The sequence below is a fragment of the Microplitis demolitor genome, chromosome 3 (genome assembly GCF_026212275.2).
Source record: "Microplitis demolitor isolate Queensland-Clemson2020A chromosome 3, iyMicDemo2.1a, whole genome shotgun sequence".
Classification (NCBI taxonomy): Eukaryota; Metazoa; Arthropoda; class Insecta; order Hymenoptera; family Braconidae; genus Microplitis; species Microplitis demolitor.
Genome location: NC_068547.1, coordinates 8808176 through 8829257, shown reverse-complemented (window position 1 = coordinate 8829257; position 21082 = coordinate 8808176). Strand labels below are relative to the sequence as shown.

At 30.7% G+C, this 21082-nt stretch overlaps 2 protein-coding genes across 2 annotated transcripts in view; both read right to left on the bottom strand.

Annotated features, from left to right (window-relative positions):
• Positions 1-15268, bottom strand: part of LOC103579963 (homeotic protein ultrabithorax) — a 265005-nt gene extending 249737 nt beyond the window's left edge. The window contains exon 1 of the transcript XR_008403381.1: positions 14888-15268. The gene's annotated coding sequence lies outside the window, so the exon portion shown is untranslated. The remainder of the gene's footprint in view (positions 1-14887) is intronic.
• On the bottom strand, positions 5195-7376 carry LOC103570382 (uncharacterized). Its single transcript, XM_008548095.3, has 2 exons — positions 7161-7376; positions 5195-7072 (listed from the first exon to the last, which is right to left on the bottom strand). Exon 2 carries the CDS (start codon positions 6471-6473, stop codon positions 5832-5834), a length of 642 nt encoding a protein of 213 aa, XP_008546317.3. The 5' UTR covers positions 6474-7072; positions 7161-7376; the 3' UTR covers positions 5195-5831.
• Positions 15269-21082: the final 5814 nt, after the last annotated feature.

The following is a 21082-nucleotide window of genomic DNA, read 5'->3' as shown; positions in this document are numbered from 1 at the left end:
CTAAATTTAAAAAAGTGCCACAGTCCACACTGGACACACCACTCTCTACAGTTGACCTGGAACTCGCTAAGACTTTGCTGATCAAGTATACTCAAAGTCAGTACTATTCGCAAGAGCTGAAACTATTGAAGGATGGTGATTCTCTACACCGAAGTCATCATCTCGCTAAATTGATTCCCTACGTCGACTACAACGGAGTACTCAGAGTTGGCGGTCGCTTGAAGAATTCGCTGCTGGATGATGAACAGAAAAATCCAGCTATTTTACCAAGGTCATCACGCTTAAGTACGCTATTGATAGATCATTCGCATCGAAGAACATACCATGGGGGAACTCAATTGACTCTCGCTGATCTACGGAGATCTGTCTGGATAGAAGGTGGTCGAGTTCCAGTCAGATCACACATTCTTCGCTGCGTCGTGTGCACGAGACATAGAGGTGTTCGCGCACAACAATTAATGGGACAATTGCCATCCGCTCGTGTAAGACCATCTAAAGCATTCTTACACACTGGAATAGACTACGCTGGGCCAGTAACACTGAAGACTTTCCAAGGTCGAGGTGCCAAAACCTATAAAGGATGGATCGCTGTGTTTGTATGTCTCGTTACGTCCGCTATACATATTGAAATTGTCACCGATTACTCTACTGACGCTTTCGTCGCAGCATTTAGAAGATTCACTAGTCGAAGAGGCGCCTGCAGTATCCTATACTCGGACTGTGGTACAAATTTTGTAGGAGCAGACGCCACGCTAAAGAAAGAATTCGCAGCAGGATCGAGACAGCTAAAAGAACTTCAGTATTTACTCGCTACAGATGGCACAGACTGGAAGTTCAACCCACCAAGTGCTCCCCACTTTGGTGGCAAGTGGGAAGCAGCCGTAAAGTCAATCAAGTTCCATCTCATACGAACTATTGGTGAATCGCTATTGACTTACGACCAACTCGCTACAGTCTTAACACAAATTGAGGCTGTGTTAAATTCAAGACCGATCGCTCCGCTATCTGAAGATCCTGCAGATTTAACCGCTCTAACTCCTGGACATTTTCTCATCGGTGAACCACTAATCGCCGTACCTGGGCCCTCGCTACTGGAAAATAATTCAGCTACGTTGTCACGCTGGCAACAATTACAACAAATGTTCCAGAGATTTTGGAGTAGATGGTCATCAGAGTACCTGCAACGTCATCAATCTATTTCGAAGTGGCATAATCCGCAAAACAACATCAAAGTGGGTTCATTAGTCTTGTTGACTGATGAAAGATTCCCACCATCAAAATGGCCGCTTGCTCGAGTACTCGCATTACATCCAGGCAGAGATGGCCTGACTCGAGTAGTCACGCTGAAGACCGCTACCACGGAACTTGTACGACCAATCGCTAAGCTGTGTGTACTACCAGTGCACTCTCCAGAAGACAATCCAGTCGACACAGTCGCCAGCGCTGGGGAGAATGTTCAGTCACGAGCTTGATTAATTTAAATCAAGCTTCGTGCATTTCCGCTCGGTTCGGGAGAAGCCGAGCTCGCTACTAACTGAAGGTCAGAATAGTGCCGGGTCACTCGCTATTTGGGCCCGGCACATACTATTTCTAACTCAGGATCGTGTCAAGACGTCCTGAGAACCCGCTACAAGCTGACCAATCACAAAATTCGCTTCCTGTTGGCGCGCTTTTAAGCCAATGGGAAAATTCGTTATAGGCAGCAAGGCTGCCACGTCGACACCAAGCGTCTCGACGACTCAACGACGCTACCAATTTTCATTCTACAACTATCTGTCTAACCGCTTCGCTCAGAGTTTCTACAACGTGTCTTTGCTACGTGCAACCTCGTGCTTGAACCGCTTCGCTTATTAACTTGTGTGAAACTAAATCAAATCGCTACGCTAAATTATCCTCAATTCTTAGTCAGTAAATCAAGGCTGCTATTTATTGAGAATAAATAAACTGTTCTGTCGCTAATAATTAATTGTTAATTAATTATTGTTGAGTTAACCGCTACTGACCACGTGTCAATTTTTATACGTGAATAAAATAACTGAGTTGCATTCGCTATCGCGTATAAATTTATCTAGTTGCATTCGCTATTGTATATATTTCTCATAATTTTAAGGTGTAAATCAGTGTAAATAAATCTATAATTTAATTTATAATAAAATCTGTGTAATTTTTAATTGTTTAACAAAACTCGCCTAAACCAGATCCATTAGTTTATTCGCTCACTTTACACTCCATATCTATTTTTTCTCCCGAAAAAATTTTTTCTTTGGCTTAAGCAACTTTTGTTTTCTTGGTTGGAACATATAAAAATACTTGCATGAAAAGTATAGTACTTGTTCAGAGAAATTTTTTTTTTTATAAACAAGAAAATACAATATTTCTGCAAAAAAATTAAGTATCTTGCTTAAAAAAAAATATCTCTTGCTTTAAGTAATATAAGCTCTTAAACCAAGTGAAAATTTTTCGATTTAAGCGTAAAAATATGTTAACATGAGAAAACAAATTTTGATTCAAGCTAAAATTTTGAAGATAATTGTTTACTTGGTGTAGGTATATTTTTATTCTTCGAATCGATAAAAAAAATTCTTGAATCAAGAATATTTTCCTTGATTCAAGTTAACTGTTTTTTCTGTCGATAATCTTTAATATTTTGGAGCACGGGTCTTGGCTTAGTGCAACGTGCACTCTCATATACTATTTCAAAAATATTTACTGACAATTGAATAGAATTGGTATTTTCGTACATCTAGCTAAGTGTCGTGATACGGTCCTAAATTTCAATATCTAAAATGGAAAACTTACAAATTCAAATGCAAGTGATTTCATGGAATTGGAACACAAATTTTTAATTTTCAAGCTTTAATGAATGGTTGTCAAACTGCAAAAGTTTAAAAAGTAAATTTTTAATTTTCTGAAACTTATTAACGATACTTTAAAATGTAGTTTTACTATTTTTACATTTTAAATAGTAAAAGTTTGCGATTGCTAAGGCATTGATGATACTTGACATAGAAATTTTAAAAATTACAGTGTGAGATGTAATAGTTCCATTTTCTACATTAAGGTTCATAATTGAATGTCCATACTGTAAATCTTCTCGAACCACTCAACAAATTTTTTTATTAGATACTTTAATTTTTACACAACGGCCAAACTGTAATTTTTACAGTTTTAAAGAAGATTAAATGATTTTTAAAGAAACAAACTTTCTGTGAGCAAAAGGTAATAATTATTTTACATTTTTTTGTGTACGATTTACATTTTCAAACTGTAAATATTACTGCTTAATTTGCAACTAATTTTTTACAGGATAAAATTTAAAAATTACAGTATACATTCTAACTTTTGTAATTTTTAATATGACGGGCTGGTTTTTACATTTTATTCTGTAACTATTCCAGTTTTCTTTTTTTCGTGTAAACAACATCATGATGAAATAAATAGTTAACTCTTTAATTAAGTTATAGAACTTTTTTTTATTATCAAATTATGTTTCAAATACTTTATACCACAACAATATTAGATATTCTGACTTTAGCAAAACTCAGTATTGCTATAGGCATAATATAATGCATGAATATACACGGAGATAAATTTTTCGCGGATACTACTATGCTGTATGGTCGTTTGGACCATACTGTATGGTAGCAAGGATTTTTTCATTCGCTTAAAAATTGTAAGTATTGATGATTTGACCATCACGGGAATGGTAACATTCACGATAGTCATTGCGGATGAGCCTATGTCAGTATGGGCGTCAAGCCCATCCTGCTTGGCGGTATCCACAATGCTTCTGGTAGATAACGCTATTCAATATTGTGAAATTACTTATGCTAATATTGTAGTATTACCAAAGTTTATTTGATTCAAAATATAGGTTATATCCCCCATTAAAAAAATTTATAAAAAAAATATACTTTTCATACAAAAAAAATGTATTAAAAATATATAAACATATAAAAAATATATTTTAAATAGCTAACCTTTGGCTGATTTTCATATATTTTTTAAATATTTTAAATATGTTTAAAATTTATCTTAAAATATATTAAAAATACATATATAAAAATATAAAAAAATTATATATAATATTAATAAATATTAAAAAAATATATTAACAATAATATTTGAAATATAAAAAAATAATAATATGGCAATGTTAAAAATATATATAAAAATTATATTTTTATTGTAACCTACAACCTAGGAAAAAAAGTATATAAAATTGATATAAAAAAATGGATTTCGATATATGTTTTTTATATTTTCATAACTATAATTTTTATGTACTTTAAGATTTATTTTTAATATATTTATAATATATACGAAAATCGGCCCAAAGTTAGCTATTTAAAATATATTTTCATACATATTTATATATTTTTTATGTATTTTTAATACATTTTTTTATATGAAAAATATATTTTTCTTATATTTTAACATATATTATTTTTTATAAATTTTTAGTTTATGAATGAATGGTTTAAAAAAAGACATTTAACAATTCACATATATTTTAAATAACAATTATTTCCTAAGATACACAATGATTCATACACTTGTTTACATAAATAAATTTTGATCTATTTATCGACGAAGAATTGCCGCTACTCTATGCGGTATGGGTAGTAATCCGATAGTGTATTGACTACCGCACAAAGATCTATTGCAGAATGCCCTAGTGCCGTTGCCGTTTCTTCAATGTAGTTTGGGCCTCAAGCCCATACTTGTCTGGTCAATTCTGCTATACAGACATGTAAGCTACGCAAAATTTTCTGTACTATACAGTATGGTGAATAACGCCATACTTATGGTACTTGCTGCAATACTGTAATAAGAGTATGGCGATAAGTATCATGTGTTTCTCTCCGTGTATGTAAATAGGAGAATTTTTAATTATAACAGATGTACTGTTAACGACTGAGGCGAAAAACGCATAAATACGGGAAGGGGGGGGGGGCAAAGTGAGTCCGTGGGGGCAGAGTGGGCCCCTCAAAATTTTCTATAATTCGGATCATCAATAGATTCGGACGGATAATAAGCGTATAGAAATTTCTTATATAATGTGGGCTAAAATAGATCACCAAAACTGTTCGTTAAATATTTATTATTACTATATAAATATAAACATAACAAATTATTAAGAATGTTAAAGATAATAAAATAAAATTTTAAAGTTATATCACAGAAATCTTAAAATGATTTTTTATATTATTAAAATACAATTTTTTTATGGTTACTTGCAAATATCACATGTGTAGCTTCGAACAACTTTGTTGTGAACACCGGTACATGAATCATGGGCCCAATTTTTACATTTGCCACATTTAATCCACGGCTCTATAGATTCCGAGTACAATTCGCTACAAAAAATACAAGCAGTATCATCTACTGATTGTTTTGATTTACTTTTTCCCTTTCCTTTTCCTTTAATTGTTGTTGTCTTCTCCATCGTTTTGAATGGGACATTTTTCAAATCCTTTGTTTTATTTATAAGAGTTTGTTTGTGCGGCGATCCATTTAAAATTGCTGTTTTATTTTGTCTTGTTTTACGTTTACTAGTTTGATGTTCAGTAATAGGAAGTATACTTTGCAGCGAAATGATGAAACTGTCTATCTTTTTTTTTTTCTGGTTTTACATCGGCAGAAGAAGTATCAGCAGTTAAAGCTTCGTGAAGAAATCGTCGTTTGTATTCATCGGCAGTTGTTTTTGATGAATGAGAGACAATTTCTTCTTCCGATTCGATTTCTTCATGATGTGCTTGAACTTGAGAATCACTATGTCCCATCTGATCCGCCAAGACAGAAATTGAACTTATTCTGCGCCTAAGGGACTACAGTTCGGGTCCATCAACATCATCATCATCATCACCACCAATATTAATATCATTATTATCAACATTAGCATCGTTAATATCTTCATCATTTTCCGAATCATCATTACTACTGAGATAGAAGCTATTATTATCTTCATCATCATCATCTTCAGTAGTAGTCGTAGTAATCGTAGTGGTAGTAGAAACACTCGATGAATTTTTAGGGTTCATAGCACCAACTGCTACAAAATCATCATCACTGTAGACTGATCGATTGGAAGGCCATATTCCAGCTTTTTTGAATCCATTCTCTATTGTTTCCGGTTTGGCTGCAGATTTGAAAGATGCATTGTAAATGTGGGTAATATCATTAGCTGTTATAACACGACCTGGGTGCTCCCTAAGCCACTTCTTTGCTTCTTCGGAGTAAGCCATCGAAACTGGACGCATGACGCTTACGTCAAGAGGCTGAAGTTGAAGAGTAGTATGTGGTGGTAAACATAGGATGATCACATGATTTTCCCTAGCATATTCCACAACCTCTAAATTTTGCGTGTGAGTCATGTGGCCATCTAATATTAACAGGACAGGTTTTTCTTTTGTTGGTTTGACACTGTCAATAAACCGAACAAACCAATTAAAAAATATTTCACGAGTCATCCAACCACTCGAGTGACATTGACCCCAACAATCATCGGGAAGAATTCAGGATGAATTAGGAGGTAATTTCTGATGAGGAAGTACAAATAGCAGAGGTAAATAATCTCCTGCAGCTGACACACATATTTCCGAAGTAACTAATTGTCCTCGTTTAGCAGAAATTAACACGCCAACTTGTTTTTTGCCCTTCTTAGCAATGATCTTCGATTGATGCTTTGGCACTGTTGTTTCCCCGGTTTTATCTGCATTGAAAATTCTTTTGGGTGTTAAATTATATTTAATTATAATGGATTCTAATAAATCATAAAAATTATTGGTTGCAATTTTATTGAAACCGAGAGCTCGATATTTTGATGTTGCTTATGGCTTGCGGATTGTCAAATCTTTCGCATGACGCTTTAAAAAGGCCTTACACCAGTTACGTCCAGCCATGCCATGCTGAAAGGGGTGCTCAATACTATTTTTTTCTGCTAATTGGTATACAAGTGTACGTAATTCTTTCGTCGTCGAGCCATACAAATGTTTTTCTTGTTCTTTTAAATATTCTACCAAATTTTTCTCTTGATTAGGACTACAAACGGGCTGAAATCTTCCGAAGCCTACAATTAACAAAATAAAACACAAATAAACTAAAAAATATATTGCATAAAAAAAATTTTAAGAATAACAGTAGTTTGTTTAAATTACTTTTATCAATGCTACGTTCTATTTGAATTAATTTTATAAATTTTAATTCGTCGTTGAAGAGTCGATCGAGGAACGTTGTAAGCTTTGGAGGCAGATTTTAAACCCAAATGTCCGCTGACAACATCTGTGATCGTTTTTGTCATTGATAATTGATTCCATGATTGATGCCTACTTTTTTTTATAATTCCGCACCATATTTAGAAAATAAATATTATTTTTTTTTTTTTTTTTATTTCATTAATTAAAGCTGAATTTGCACTCCGTTGTTATATTGTTTACCAAATAATGTCAACAAAAAATATAAATGAGGTTAAGCAGCTAATGCGCATACGTATTAGAATCAAATCAGAACGCATGCGCTCCTGAATTATAAATATTGAGAGGTTGTAAAGAAGCGCGAAAAAAGTATTCTTTGAATCTTTCATAATTCATTGTTAAAATAAAATACAGAATAGAAAAGTATCAAATCTCAAATTTTTGAGGAGGGGCCACTCTGCCCCTAATTTTCGATTTTTAAATTTTAATGGACGCAGCCCAGTGAAGTGAAAATAAGTATCAAGGGTCCAAAAAGAAGTACACGCGTTAAAAAAATTAAGTATATTTTAATTATTTTCCTTAAGGGGCCCACTCTCCCCCCCCCTCTACTACTAATTAATAATTTTATAATTATAAAAAGTAATATTGCAGGCATTATTTTAATATTTGTTGTTACTGCACTCTTATTTCTATCTCATGATAATATGAGATAAAAGTGTGGGAAACAAAAATTGCTATAGAATAAGTATGTAAGCGCTGGAGACACCATTGCAATTGCTATAGTAAAATAGTATAAAGTTTTAGTCCCACAAGAAAACTCGGTAGGGGAGGGTAGGGCAAAGTGGACCCCCTAAAATTTTCTCCAAACGCTTCGGAGCCTACTTTGCCCCGCCCTCCCCTATTGCTGTGGGAATTACACCAAATTTCTTACAGTAAGAATACGTTTACTTACTATAGGAATACTGGATCGATAATACTTTGGATTCCGGGAGGAAAAATATTTTTTTTCAGTGTACCTATATGTCATATTATTATTTTAACAAAGTCTATCAATATACTTTCTTAAATTTGAAATAGTGCAAAAAGTGACGTTTTACTGTTTACTGGTGAAAAGAATGTCATTAATTCACATAGTGATATACTTCTCACTGACAGTAAGTGACTATTCACTGCCAAATAGTGATGGTCACGTCATTTTGACTACCCTTATTTAAAGAAGCGACTTAAAACGATTTGCAATGTTAAATGCTCATAAGGGCGGGAGTATTCAAAGTTTCAAAAGCATTAAAAAGTATTAAAATTTTTTTTCTAATCGTTTTGAATCGCTTCTTTTAATAAAGATGTAATTCGTCTTTAGAGAGTATATTTTGTTACATTAAAGACAGCGCAAGGTTTTTCACTCTATCGGAAGTATGAGTTTCACCCAAATTCATTCTTTTTACTATGTAAAGACGAGAAATTTTTACGGTACACGCAAAACCGAAACAAAAAAAAATTGTGAGCATTAATATGTGTCAATTGTATGTTTGTATATGCTAACAGAAGTCATTACGCTACCCCAAAACCATTCACATAAACATAAAAAACTGCGCAATAAAACATATTAATATTTTATTAATATTACCAATGTTATTTATTCTTGTCTCGGTATCATGTGTATGGAAATTGTTACCTACTGTATATTTCTCTCTATGTATTGCCAGTAAATGTACATTGTCACCAATATATTAGTTAAATATAATTTAATACATACTACGAACCACGACTTTCGGTTGACTTTATATGTATACGTATAATATGTCTTTAATTTTTTGATAAATCATTTTATGAGCTTAGTCTAATAATAAACCTATCATATTAATATCAATATATTATGCTTTGAAATATATACATAAATATAGCTTCAAGAGGTATTCATATACAAAGCTACTAAGCTACAGTATACTACCATCTAGCTTCTGATTAATCTGTGATAAAGAAACGAAGAAATAATTCGTGTTTGTGATGTCATAGTAAAGCCGGACCATGCTGGCCACCTCAAGGAAACTAAAATAAACACATGAAAAATTATTATGACCGTAGCAAAGTTTACCATGGTTTCAATAATTTTTGATATTCGGATTTTTGATGTGTACACAGAAATTAGGGGAGAGGCGGAGCAAAGTGGGCCCCTTTTTTATAAACTAATTTTAATATTATTTTTTTTTACGCGTTTCCTTCTTTTTAGACCCTTCACGGAAAGAAAATTATGGGAAGTGTTCCTATGCATTATGGGAATAGTTTCCATAATGATATAGGAACTGTAGCCCCACTATTATCGGGATGGTTCCTATATGTTATGGGAACCATCCCTGCAATAGTATTGGTAAAAATCCGCTCCCATAATGCTATAGGAACAGTTTCCATACCAATATAGGGACCATTTCCATAATGGTATGGGAATTATTCTCATATCATTATAGGAACTATTCCCATAATGGTATGGGAAATATTGCTATATTATGGGAACTATTTCTATAATGTTATGGAAACCATCCCTATAATATTAAAGAATCTTTTTTTTTACAAAATAGTGTAAAATTTTTTTCAAAATTTGAGATCTGAACAAAATTTTAATTTTTTATTTCCAAAATTTGAATTTCCTTGAATGTTCTGCGCTGACAAAAAATTTCTGTTAAAATTTTTTATGTTTTTTTGCCAAATACGAATCTTTTTTCAATGTTTGAATTTTTGTTTTCATGTTTAATAGTATTTCTGTGTATTGTAGAAGTGATTTCTATACTTATCTTTAAATTAATATTTTTATGACAGTATGGGAACCATTCCCATACACAGAAAAAAAAAATTTTCGACTGAAGGTTAATATTCTTGATTCAAGAAAATGTTTTTGGAGACTTAAACTTTCTCAGATAAAGTAGAAATCTTCTCCGACCAAGACGAATTTTTTTTAACCAAGACAAATTCTTTTGGTTTAAAAAAATCTTGACTTAGTTTCCAAAAACGTTTGTCTTCAAAAATATTTTCTTGATTCAAGATAACTTTTTTTTCTGTATAATATTACAGGAATGATTCCCATAATGTTATACACGGAAAAAAGTTCCTGTTGCTGCAACAGGAGTCAGTCACGTTGCAGCAACAGGAACATATCCTGTTGCAGCTACAGGAATTTTGTTTCCGTGTAGAAACGGTTCCTACAATATTATGGGAATGATTTCCATAATGATGTAGGATATATTCCAATCGGATTATGGGAACCATTCTCATAATATTATGCGAATCGTTCCCATACTAATATGGAAACCATTCCTATAATGTTGTAGGAACGGTTCCTATAATTTATTGGAATAGATCCTATAATTTATAGGAATAGTTCCTATATCTTATGGGAATGATTCCCATCATATTATGAGAAGTCTTCCAATAAATTATAGGAACCATTCCTATAATTATAGGGACCATTCCTATACTGGTATGGGTAGCATTCCTATAATTATAGCAACTGCTCCCATAATTTATGACCGTAATTCCTATACTGATATAGGAATGAATTTCGTAAAATTATGGGAACCATCCCCATAATTTTCTTTCCGTGTTGATACTTATTTTCACTTCATGAAGCTGCGTCCATTGAAATTGAAAAATCGAAAATTAGGGGCAAAGTTGGCGTTCTAAAAAATTTCGGATTTTATATTAAAACAACGATTAAAACGACGGAGAAGACAACAATCAAAGGAAAGGGAAAAGGAAAAAGAAAATCTAAATAATCGGTGGATCATACTACTTGTTTTTTTTTTGTGGCAAATTATACTCAAAATCTTTAGAGCCATGAATTCAATGTGACCAATGTAAAAATTGGGCCCATGATTCATATGCCGGCGTTCACCACAAAGTTGTGCGAAGCTGCGCGTGTGATATTTGCAAATAACAATAAAACGATTGTATTTTAATAATTTAAAAAGTTATTTTAATAGTCTGCTACGATATAACTTTAATACGTAATTTTATCATCTTTACCTCTCTTAATAAATTATATTTAATGAACAGTTTTGGTGGTCTATTTTAGCTCTCATTATATAAGAAATTTCGATAAGCTTATTATCCGTCTGAATTTATTGACGGATAGAAGATTTTAAGAGGCCCACTTTACCCCAGGGGCTCTTTTTCCCCCTCCTCCCCTATAATTTCTTGTTTGAAATGCTATGGTGTCATAGTAAAGTCGGAACATTTTGGCCACTTGGTGGAGATTAAAATAAACTATGACCATAATAAAATCCACAAAGATGATATCACAAATTACCGTAGCTAGAGTAAATTTTACTGTGGTTACGGTAATTTTTGCATGAGTTGATTTCAATTTTTACCAGGTGGCTACGATGATCCGGTTTTACTATGACGCCGTAGCCTTTCAAACGAGAATAATTACTCAGTATAATGACATGATTTTTAACTTATTGATCTATTTATCGAATACTACAACTAACTAATTAAATTTTGTTATCAATTTTTCTATGCAAATTATTAATAACAACAAGATAGTGTATTGTATTGTCACTTAATTTGAATCATTTTTATTATATTACATGTATGTATAGTTAAAAGTATGGATGTAAGTAACAAGTATAAATTATACACGAGCGAATACGGTACACTATAGATTTAGCAATGATCTTAATATCTATAAATTTAATCCCTTCTATGAAATTTAAATTCTCCGTAAATTCTTAAGCTTCCTGATATTCCAGTATTGAATCTCAATAATTCTATCTTCTCGGAAATAATTTCTCGTTGAAGTAAGTTTTAGATTCCTAAATTTTTTTTATGTTAGGATACCTTTTTGAGGTCAGTAATCAATTTATGTAACAGAACGAAAGTTATAGAGAAGCAGATAGGTTTATCGCTTATGAGGATACGTTTACCTCTCTATGACACTCATAAATCCATGGAGATAAATATTTGCAGTTCTCAATATTTGGTTAGACCTGATCAAGACGCGACGGCACGGCTAGGGATTGAATGGCATATATTACAGAAATATTGTTAATAGATATTTTTTAAATACTAATGTATTAGTCGACTAAGATATTGAAAATTCAAAACCATCTCAAATAAGTTTTAAGTACAGTAGACTCGATTTTCTTCCGCTTGACCCTATTTTATGTCATTTCTAACTTTAACTGCCTCATGGCTCCGCCAGCAGAATCTTTTCCATGCTGGTTTACCCGACAGTACGTTAGAGTTAGTGTGTATTAAATTATGTATACATAATTTTTGAGTATACTCAAAGATTATTTTTCATAAAAATATTATTAATTGATAAACTATGATCTTAACAGACTAATCTTTGTAATTAAAATTTTACTTATTTTACAACGTACAATTTCTTTATTTATCATTTTTCCGTATTCCAGTAATTTATAGATCTATTTGAAGAAACAAATTAAGAGTAGCGAAAACGAATCGAGTTTCTCACTTGTATTCTCGACTCGTCGGTAATTTTTATCTCTTGTACTCTTACTATTTTCACTTTATTTAGGAAATCGAAAGATCTAATAAAATAGCTATTAGCATTTTGAAAGAAAGATTTTCAGAAATTTTTAGTGAAAAAATAATTAATAAGTTTTGATAGTACTTTGAAGGAAAGCAATAATATAAGAACTTTTTTAATTACTGTTTGTAATGATAGCTTAAATAACGTATACATTATTATGAGTAATCCGATAACGGATGGATTGATTCCTTGTTTGTAATAGAATGAATAATTGTAAGTGTACTAAAAACTGTTGTAAACGATATTGAATTATTGAAATAATTAATAGATATAAGGACATCAAACTATTATGTTCCTTTAAATCCCTTTATTCTTGCAGAAATACACGCAACAAACACACCGACGGATCCCCACTATCAATTACCACTCTTCTTACCTTCTCTCGATTTTCGTCCAAATATCCCCGAGAACCAGAAGAAAATCGAGTCTATTGTAATTTTAATTTCAATTAAGTTCGATTTTTCTAACACAATTTTTATCGGGACGATAATTTTATTTAGGGAGTAGTGTACACTGAAAAAATAAGATCAATACCGTTAGGTTATAGTAACCATCTACGGTTTAAAAGATCGTTGATTGTTAATATAGCAATACTTTATTTGCGTGAAGGTTATTCTCGAAAAGTCAATTAGTGAATATCCATTATTTGTTAGTGAATAGATTGCTATATTACCTATGCAATATTTTGTGAAATCAGCTATTGATATAGGTGGTTGCTACAGCAAGACATATTGCTGTATTAACAATATCCCTCTAAATTCAAGTGTGTTGCAAGTGTATTATTTTAACACACATTAAATCTGTTCCATGTTTAAGGCTATCAGTAAAGCTATGTACTCTCTAAAAACGAATTAGTGAAAATCATATCACAATCACTATTTAGCAGTGTATAGTCACTTATTGCGAGTGAAAAGAATATCACTATTTGAATTTGTGACATATTTTTCATTAGTAAATAGTCAATAGTCACTATCTCCACTATTTCTAATTAAAGAAAATGGTTTTTTGTAGTCACGTAAAACACGTTTCACGGTGTGTATTTAACAAATATCTATAGATTTCTTATGGGGTTTCGATGTTATTTTGCAAGTGTGTTGATTTCGACTACACACTTGATGTTAGGGTGATGGATTGCTATAATGACAATCTATATTAATCGTTAAAACAAAACCAAGTCTGAAAACTATAACCAAATAGCATGATTTAAATAGCATACTTTCATTCGAAGTTGAAGATAGTTAATGCAGCAATATACTATTGCCAATTTAACGATTCATATTATTACGATAACTATCTACCACTAGTAATACTTTAGATGGTTACGATAATAACCACACTTTTTTTTCAGTGTAACAAAAGTGAAACTTATTTTAAAACCTTGAATATCTATAAAACAAGTGCCCCCTTCTTATTGAATAGACATACGACTAGAATCAGTCAGTCATATATTGATATTAATACAGCTTATATCTTGCTCTCTAAAAATGAATCAGTGAAATTCACTTCGAATTAGTTAATATTTACTGGGAACCAGTTACAAGTATACCACTGGTGGAATTAGTGGCATTCTAATAGATGTAGAAATAGTGACTATCCACTGATTTGTAATGAGTTTTACCAATTTATTTTTAGGAAGTGTATCTTAAAGTTGGACCGTACTAAAAGAACTTTCTGATCCAAGATTTCCATTATTCGAATGACAAAATTATTCGAGACCGAAACGTCATTAGAAAAGCAATATTCGAACATTCGGTCAATACTGCTAACCCTAGACATTCTTTCTTTGCCTTTTGTTTGCCGCTGTAAATTGTGCTGTTGTTATTTCTAGTGTAAGTGTATTGTTATTTCAATATGATTGATTTATTAATTATGAGTTGCTGAGTGTATATATGTACTTTAAAATGATTATTCTCAAGAATGCCTGTATAAAAAACGGATGGTAAAACAGTTCCAGTAGACACTTATTCCGTATCAGCTGATACTAATCTCTATACAGTGTTTACGAAAAATTAAACAGTGACACGGAATCAGAATGAGTTTCTTTTGTTTGTTTGTTTTTTTTCTGCTTGCGATGATTGTTCCTGATATCATAAAGTGTTAAACAAACAAATATAACCAAGGAAATAATCTCTGTAGAAATTACCTGTATGTTAGCGTTAGCAGATGATCGCTGAGAGATGGCTGATTTATCACATGGTAAGTACACCACACTGACTCACGTGGTGTAGTAACAGCAAGATGGCCGCATAACTTGGGCGTGGCCGCATCCGATCTGCAAATTTTTTTCCTTCTTTTTTTAGGAATCTCATTTTCATTCATCTAAATGTCATTATCACTTTTATCACTCACGTGTTATCACTTGAAAATTTATACAAGGATTTGAAATATTCTAAATCACACAAAGTTCTCGGATTGCGATGCGAAGTCTGTCTCAACACAACAGCCATCTTTTCTGTTCCCCTCCACTGCGTATGGACCAGCTGGTGATTTCTAACCGTTGCCGCGCCTCACTGCGGATACTATCTTCCAAACTCTGTAATTTTTAATTATTGATAGAATTATTTTATTGTATAATAATAAACATTTAATTATAATTATTGATATTACTCGTGAGAAAAATGAAAAAAAAAATAAAAATAAAAAAAAAACAAACAAAAGTATACGGCGATGTAAATTGATATCATAAAACAAAGCTAACGTTACAAAAGTTTAATCTTACATATAGACATTTAGAGAGACAGAACATGCTATACGCAGTTGCCGAGTGTGTGTATTGATTTTTTTTTTATTTTCTGGAGATTAAAAATTTCAACTCGTTTTTCGAAAGAAAAAAATTCTTTAGTGTTGTGAATAAATTATAAGATACTGTTGTTATTTTTTGTAACAATAATAATAATAACTACTCAAAATTGAGTTATTTTACTATAGAAAACAAGGATTTTTTTTGCACAAGAAAAATTATCATTATTAAATGAAGACAAAAAATTTCTTAACGTAAGAAATTTTTTCTTACTTCAAGAAACTATTTCTTGAATCAAGAAAATTTTTATTCTTAATTCATAATGCAAAAAATTTCTTGGATCAGGTAAAAATTTTCTTGAGGCGAGTAAAATTTTGTTACGCCAAGAAATCTTCGTTTTTGTACAGAAAAAATGTAGACATAATGGTCGATGTAATTATTGAAAATGAAATGGAAATAAATAATCATAAATTTATTTTCCTGATTATGATTATCAAATCAGCAGTCATATCCATAATTGCAGAACATTTGATACGGTTGAGTTTTGATTTTTCATGGGTTATCCTAAGCTATTATTACGGCATCCGGAATATTCGCTGGCGAGTATCAGAATGTGAGAAAAAAAAGCTAAAATAGTTGCGACGTCTTTTGGGTGTTGACCACATGAAGCAAGTTAAAAATATCTTTGGGTAAGTGAACAAGCAGCATTGAGTAGTTTGTGAGTTTAAACGCACGCGAGAGCAAGAAAGCCGGCCGGCATCAAGTCGGCTTACATCTCTCGATAAAAGCGACGAATGAGAGATGCATGGAAACGCAGAGAGTCGGCGCCGAATAAGATTGGAGGGGACAAACGACGGCCATCTTGCCACTAATTTCGGCTCTCTCTCGTATTCATATGTTTAACAAAGTTTGGCTGTAGCTCTGTCTCATTTTGTGCCCTGGCTTTTCTGCAGTTCGTTTTTGTTTTCGTCTTGTCTTGCATACTTTTTTTATTTTTATTTCTTAACTTTTTTACTTGTTTCTTCGTCTCTTGAGCCTTTGACACGCGCCGCCATTTGATTTGAAAACGATTTAAAATTTTTTCAAGACTTATTCTCTAAAGTTTTTTAGTTTTAAAATTTTTATATAACATTGGAAAAAAAATATATTAACTTACGGAGGATTTTCCTTTATTATCCCATTCGACTACAGAAAACTCCATTTTAAGAAGTCTAAAAAAAAAACTTTTGCCCCTTCGACTTTTTTTATTAAATTGTTGAGACGAAAAATTTTTTTCAGTATAGAATATATCCATTCGAATTGGAATTAAATTGATATATAACGTGTTTTAATTATATGTTAATGAGAATGATTAAAAATGATACTTAAAATATTTTATGAAAATGAGCAAATACTTATCGATAGTTGCATTGTTTTTGCAAAATATTTTTTTAATAGTTGTTTAGTTTTGGAAAAAATTTTTCTAATAGCTGCATTTTTTTGCAAAATTTTTATTTACAATTCATCATGCAAACAATTTCCTAGGGCAAGTAAAAAAGTTTCTCGGATCAAATAAAAATTTTCTTGCATCAAGGAAAAATTTTCTTAGGACGAGTAAAAATTTTTTGCATTAAAAAATCCTTTCTTTCTATTGTTTTTTCATCGTCAAACGAAAAGCAGTTTAAAATTTTTGCAAAATTTAAAAGACAGATCAACTACAGTTTAAAAACAGACCAATTAATCCAAATACAGTCTAGTTGTACTAAAATTAGATTAAATTTTCCGATCCGGGGCGTTCAATTTTCATGAATTAAATTTAAAGAAATCGATAAAGTTATTAAAATTTTCGTAATCTTTATTTTTGGATTGAATACATTCAATTATCGTTGACGCGATATAAATTTTTTTATTTTGTCAAGCAAATAAATAAAACTCGATGCAATTTGTTACTATGCATCCACTTTACAACACGATAACAATTGTTGCCGTATCATACATGTTCAGTCACATCAATCCAGTAGCATTAATCGCACTCCGATAGCAAGTTAATGACTAATTTCAAACAATTCCATACATTTTCATAAAACAAAATAGTAAAAAGAGTTTAAAAATTTAAATTTGCACAAGAATATGTTATTGGGTATCGGAAATGTCTTTCTTACGGTATTAATTACTGTAACCGTTTTTTATTTACATCCATAGTGAATTGATAGCAAAAACTTAAAGCTCTAATAATATTATTAAGTTATTACCACAAGTATAATAAAAACATTCAATACCGGATTGCGTTAATTAAATTCTTAAGGTTCGTTCAATTTCATCAATAAATTTAAAACAGGAAGTATGAAGCAACAATTGCCTATTAAATATACAATATATGAATAAAAATAAAACTTTTTCTATTGTAAAAAAAATTATAATAAATAATTAAAAAAAAAGTATCGTAAATTTCGATTTAACTCACGGTAATTATATTTAATATTTCCAGGATTATATATAAAATAATTTTTTAAAGTTAATGTTTTATATATTTTGAAGTATTAGGTTACTAATGATTTAGTTCAATCAGCAAATTATCTTTAAACTGACATAACAAGTCAACAGACGTGAGCAGATTATCATTTTTGCATAGTCGAGTATATCGCACCAGACTAGCGAAAAAAAGGTGATAACGTCCTTGCATTCCCATGCGACGGGACGTAATTACTCTTACAAATGTTCAAACAAAATGAGATATAGATTACACTTTGTACTCGTTATCACTACTGACAAGTTCTTATTGAAAAGTTATTACTGCCAAATACTAATTTTCACTAATTCATTTTTAGAGAGTACGGATACTTATACTGTAAAGAATTTGTGAAGTAAACTCGGAATAACACGAAATAACATTTTATATTGTATCGAAATATAAAATATTCTCATAAAAATGATGTCACTATAACTATTAAATAATTTAATTTTTTTATTATACATTATATGAAATTATAATTTAGTGAATTACTAAAACATTTTATAAATTAAAAAGATAACATATTAATGTGTTAATTATTAATACTTGAATAAATTATTTATTACAATAACAATATTTCTCAAACAAAAGTTATTTCTATTAAATATAAATTTATTTAAGTGTTAAAATTCCAGAGCAGAGCGAATTCGGATGGAAATAAAATCCATATTCAGTCCCGATTTTTTACAGTGTCCAAGTTAACTCATATTTCTAAATATACTAGTAATTATAATTATAAGAAGTAATAAATGCAATAAACTATTATTAATCGTCTCTCTAATCAATTTGCGAATGTTCAATAAGTCACGGCTAATGATAAAATATTCAATTTTAGTGAGTTTAAAACAAGTGTTGCTCGAATTAATTTTGCAGCCGCTAACAACGAGATAATAGGATATCACCCTCTAGTTAAAGCTTGTAATCGACACCGTAAGTATGACAAGTAATGAAATTCACGACTTTCTTGACCTCTAAACGATAAACCTCAAGATCTTCCTTATACTTTATAACACTTTTTTTTATTCCTCTGCTATCAACAAGTGATTTATGGTACATGTATTTAATCATTTTATACGCATGTTTTATATATATTTTTTGTAAAGAAATATAATTATTTTAATAATTCATCAGCGCGATTATTATTAATTCTGAATATTAAAAAATTGTAATACTCATGAACTTTCATATATATATATATATATATATATATATATATATATATATATATAGCAATTAAACAAAACACTTGTGAGAAGTAACATGATATATGTATGTACACGAACTATATATAACAGGGTAGAACACACAGTAATAAAATTTACCCATTCCGCAGTATGAGAATGATAAAGAACAAGACAGATAGTACACTGCAGTAAATTGGATTCGATGATATATCGGTTATGAGCCACAACTAATTTTGAACGTACTTCACGTAATTGATAGAAATACAGTTAATTAAACTCAAAAGATATGTGGATAGCAATCATAATATTAATTCAACTTTTTATTTATCCACGGAAAAAACAGTTTTGGAAAAATTACAGAAAAAAAATTTATAGAATTTACTGATCATACTTTCGGTAACATGGACAAATAAAATATGATATTTCGATAAATTTATAAATGGAATTTTTACAAATAAAAAATTGTAATACTAGCAGATAAAATTATGGAAAAAGTACATATTTTTACTGTAGATTACACACTAATATTTCATGTAATATTTACTGAAAGTTTATCTAAAATCTACATAAATATGATGATATCGTTACAGAGTAATTTTATAATTTTAGGTGCTTGTTTAAAGAAAAAAAAAAATTCGAATATTTTGGATTATTTTCTTGAAACTCTATTTTTTTTAACTTTCAGTTTTTCAAAAAAATTTTCACCTTTTGGTTTTTATTTTATTAATTTTTTATCTGTTGGTTTCATAAAATGCTATAATAAAATCATTCGAATGTTCAACAATTACTTTACAGCAATTATTTAAGAAAATAAATTCAAAAGTTACCAAGCATTTAAAAAATGGAACCTTTTATAAAAAATTGCTCCTGCATTAATTATTAATTATTATTAATTAATTAATTATTCCCTGGTCAGATTTTATATTTATATGTCGCGCTGCATTCTTTAAATTAATACTTCTGTGACTTTTGCAACTTTACTTTGTAATTATCACAGCCTCAAAATCTAAAAACTGTAGACATGAGCTTACAGAATTCACAATCTAAAACCAACATGTTTTGTTCAGTAAATATTACATAGGTAAATTTACGGAGAAACATATAAATGTCACACTTTTCTGTAATTTCCACAGAAAAAAATAACGATTTTTCGGCGCAAAAAATGTTTTGCAAAAAGCATGCATTAAGAATTGAAAAAATAAATTTTTTTATGCGAAGAAAAAAGTTATTTTGAGTCAAAAAAATATTTTAGAAGACGTTTTCGGGAACCAAGTGAAGAATTCCTTGGAACAAGAAAATTTGTCTTGGCTGGAGGAGAGTTTTACTTTATCCAAGAAAATTGAGGTTTTTAATTAATAATGTAAAATTTTCTTGGAATAAATTAATATTTTTTGCGTCAAAAAATTATTTTTTTCTGTGCACATACTATTTTCTCCGTCTATATTATATATAAAAAAAATCACTAGTATAATTTATATATATATATATATATATATATATATATATATATATATATATATATTTTATCATGTCCGTCAAATAGTTAATACTCAACTGTCAGATAAAAAGCTGCCTCGAAAATAAAATTAAAAATTAAAAAAAAATAAATTCAACAGCAGCGTTTCTAGAAAGACGTTGAAATAAATATAAGTAAAAATAAGTAAATATATAAAGAGAAAATGAGAGCAAGAGAAGATATAACTTTCGAGAAAAAAAAGACAATGAGAATTTTCAGACATTATTTTGTTTTTTATCTTTCTATTTCTCCATTAACCCTGGACCCTCTCGTAAGACTTACTGCATATTGATCTCATCGATCTTACCCCACCTGAGTTGTCGCAATGACGTTATTCCTTGTATTTACCCTCTAACTCGTACTCGTAGTCACCGTCGACGCCGTAGCTGCTGTCGTCGAGACTAAAA

Coding starts and splice junctions, on each gene's coding strand:
- LOC103570382 (XM_008548095.3), bottom strand. CDS start 6,473: ATGACTCGTGAAATATTTTTTAATTGGTTTGTTCGGTTTATTGACAGT.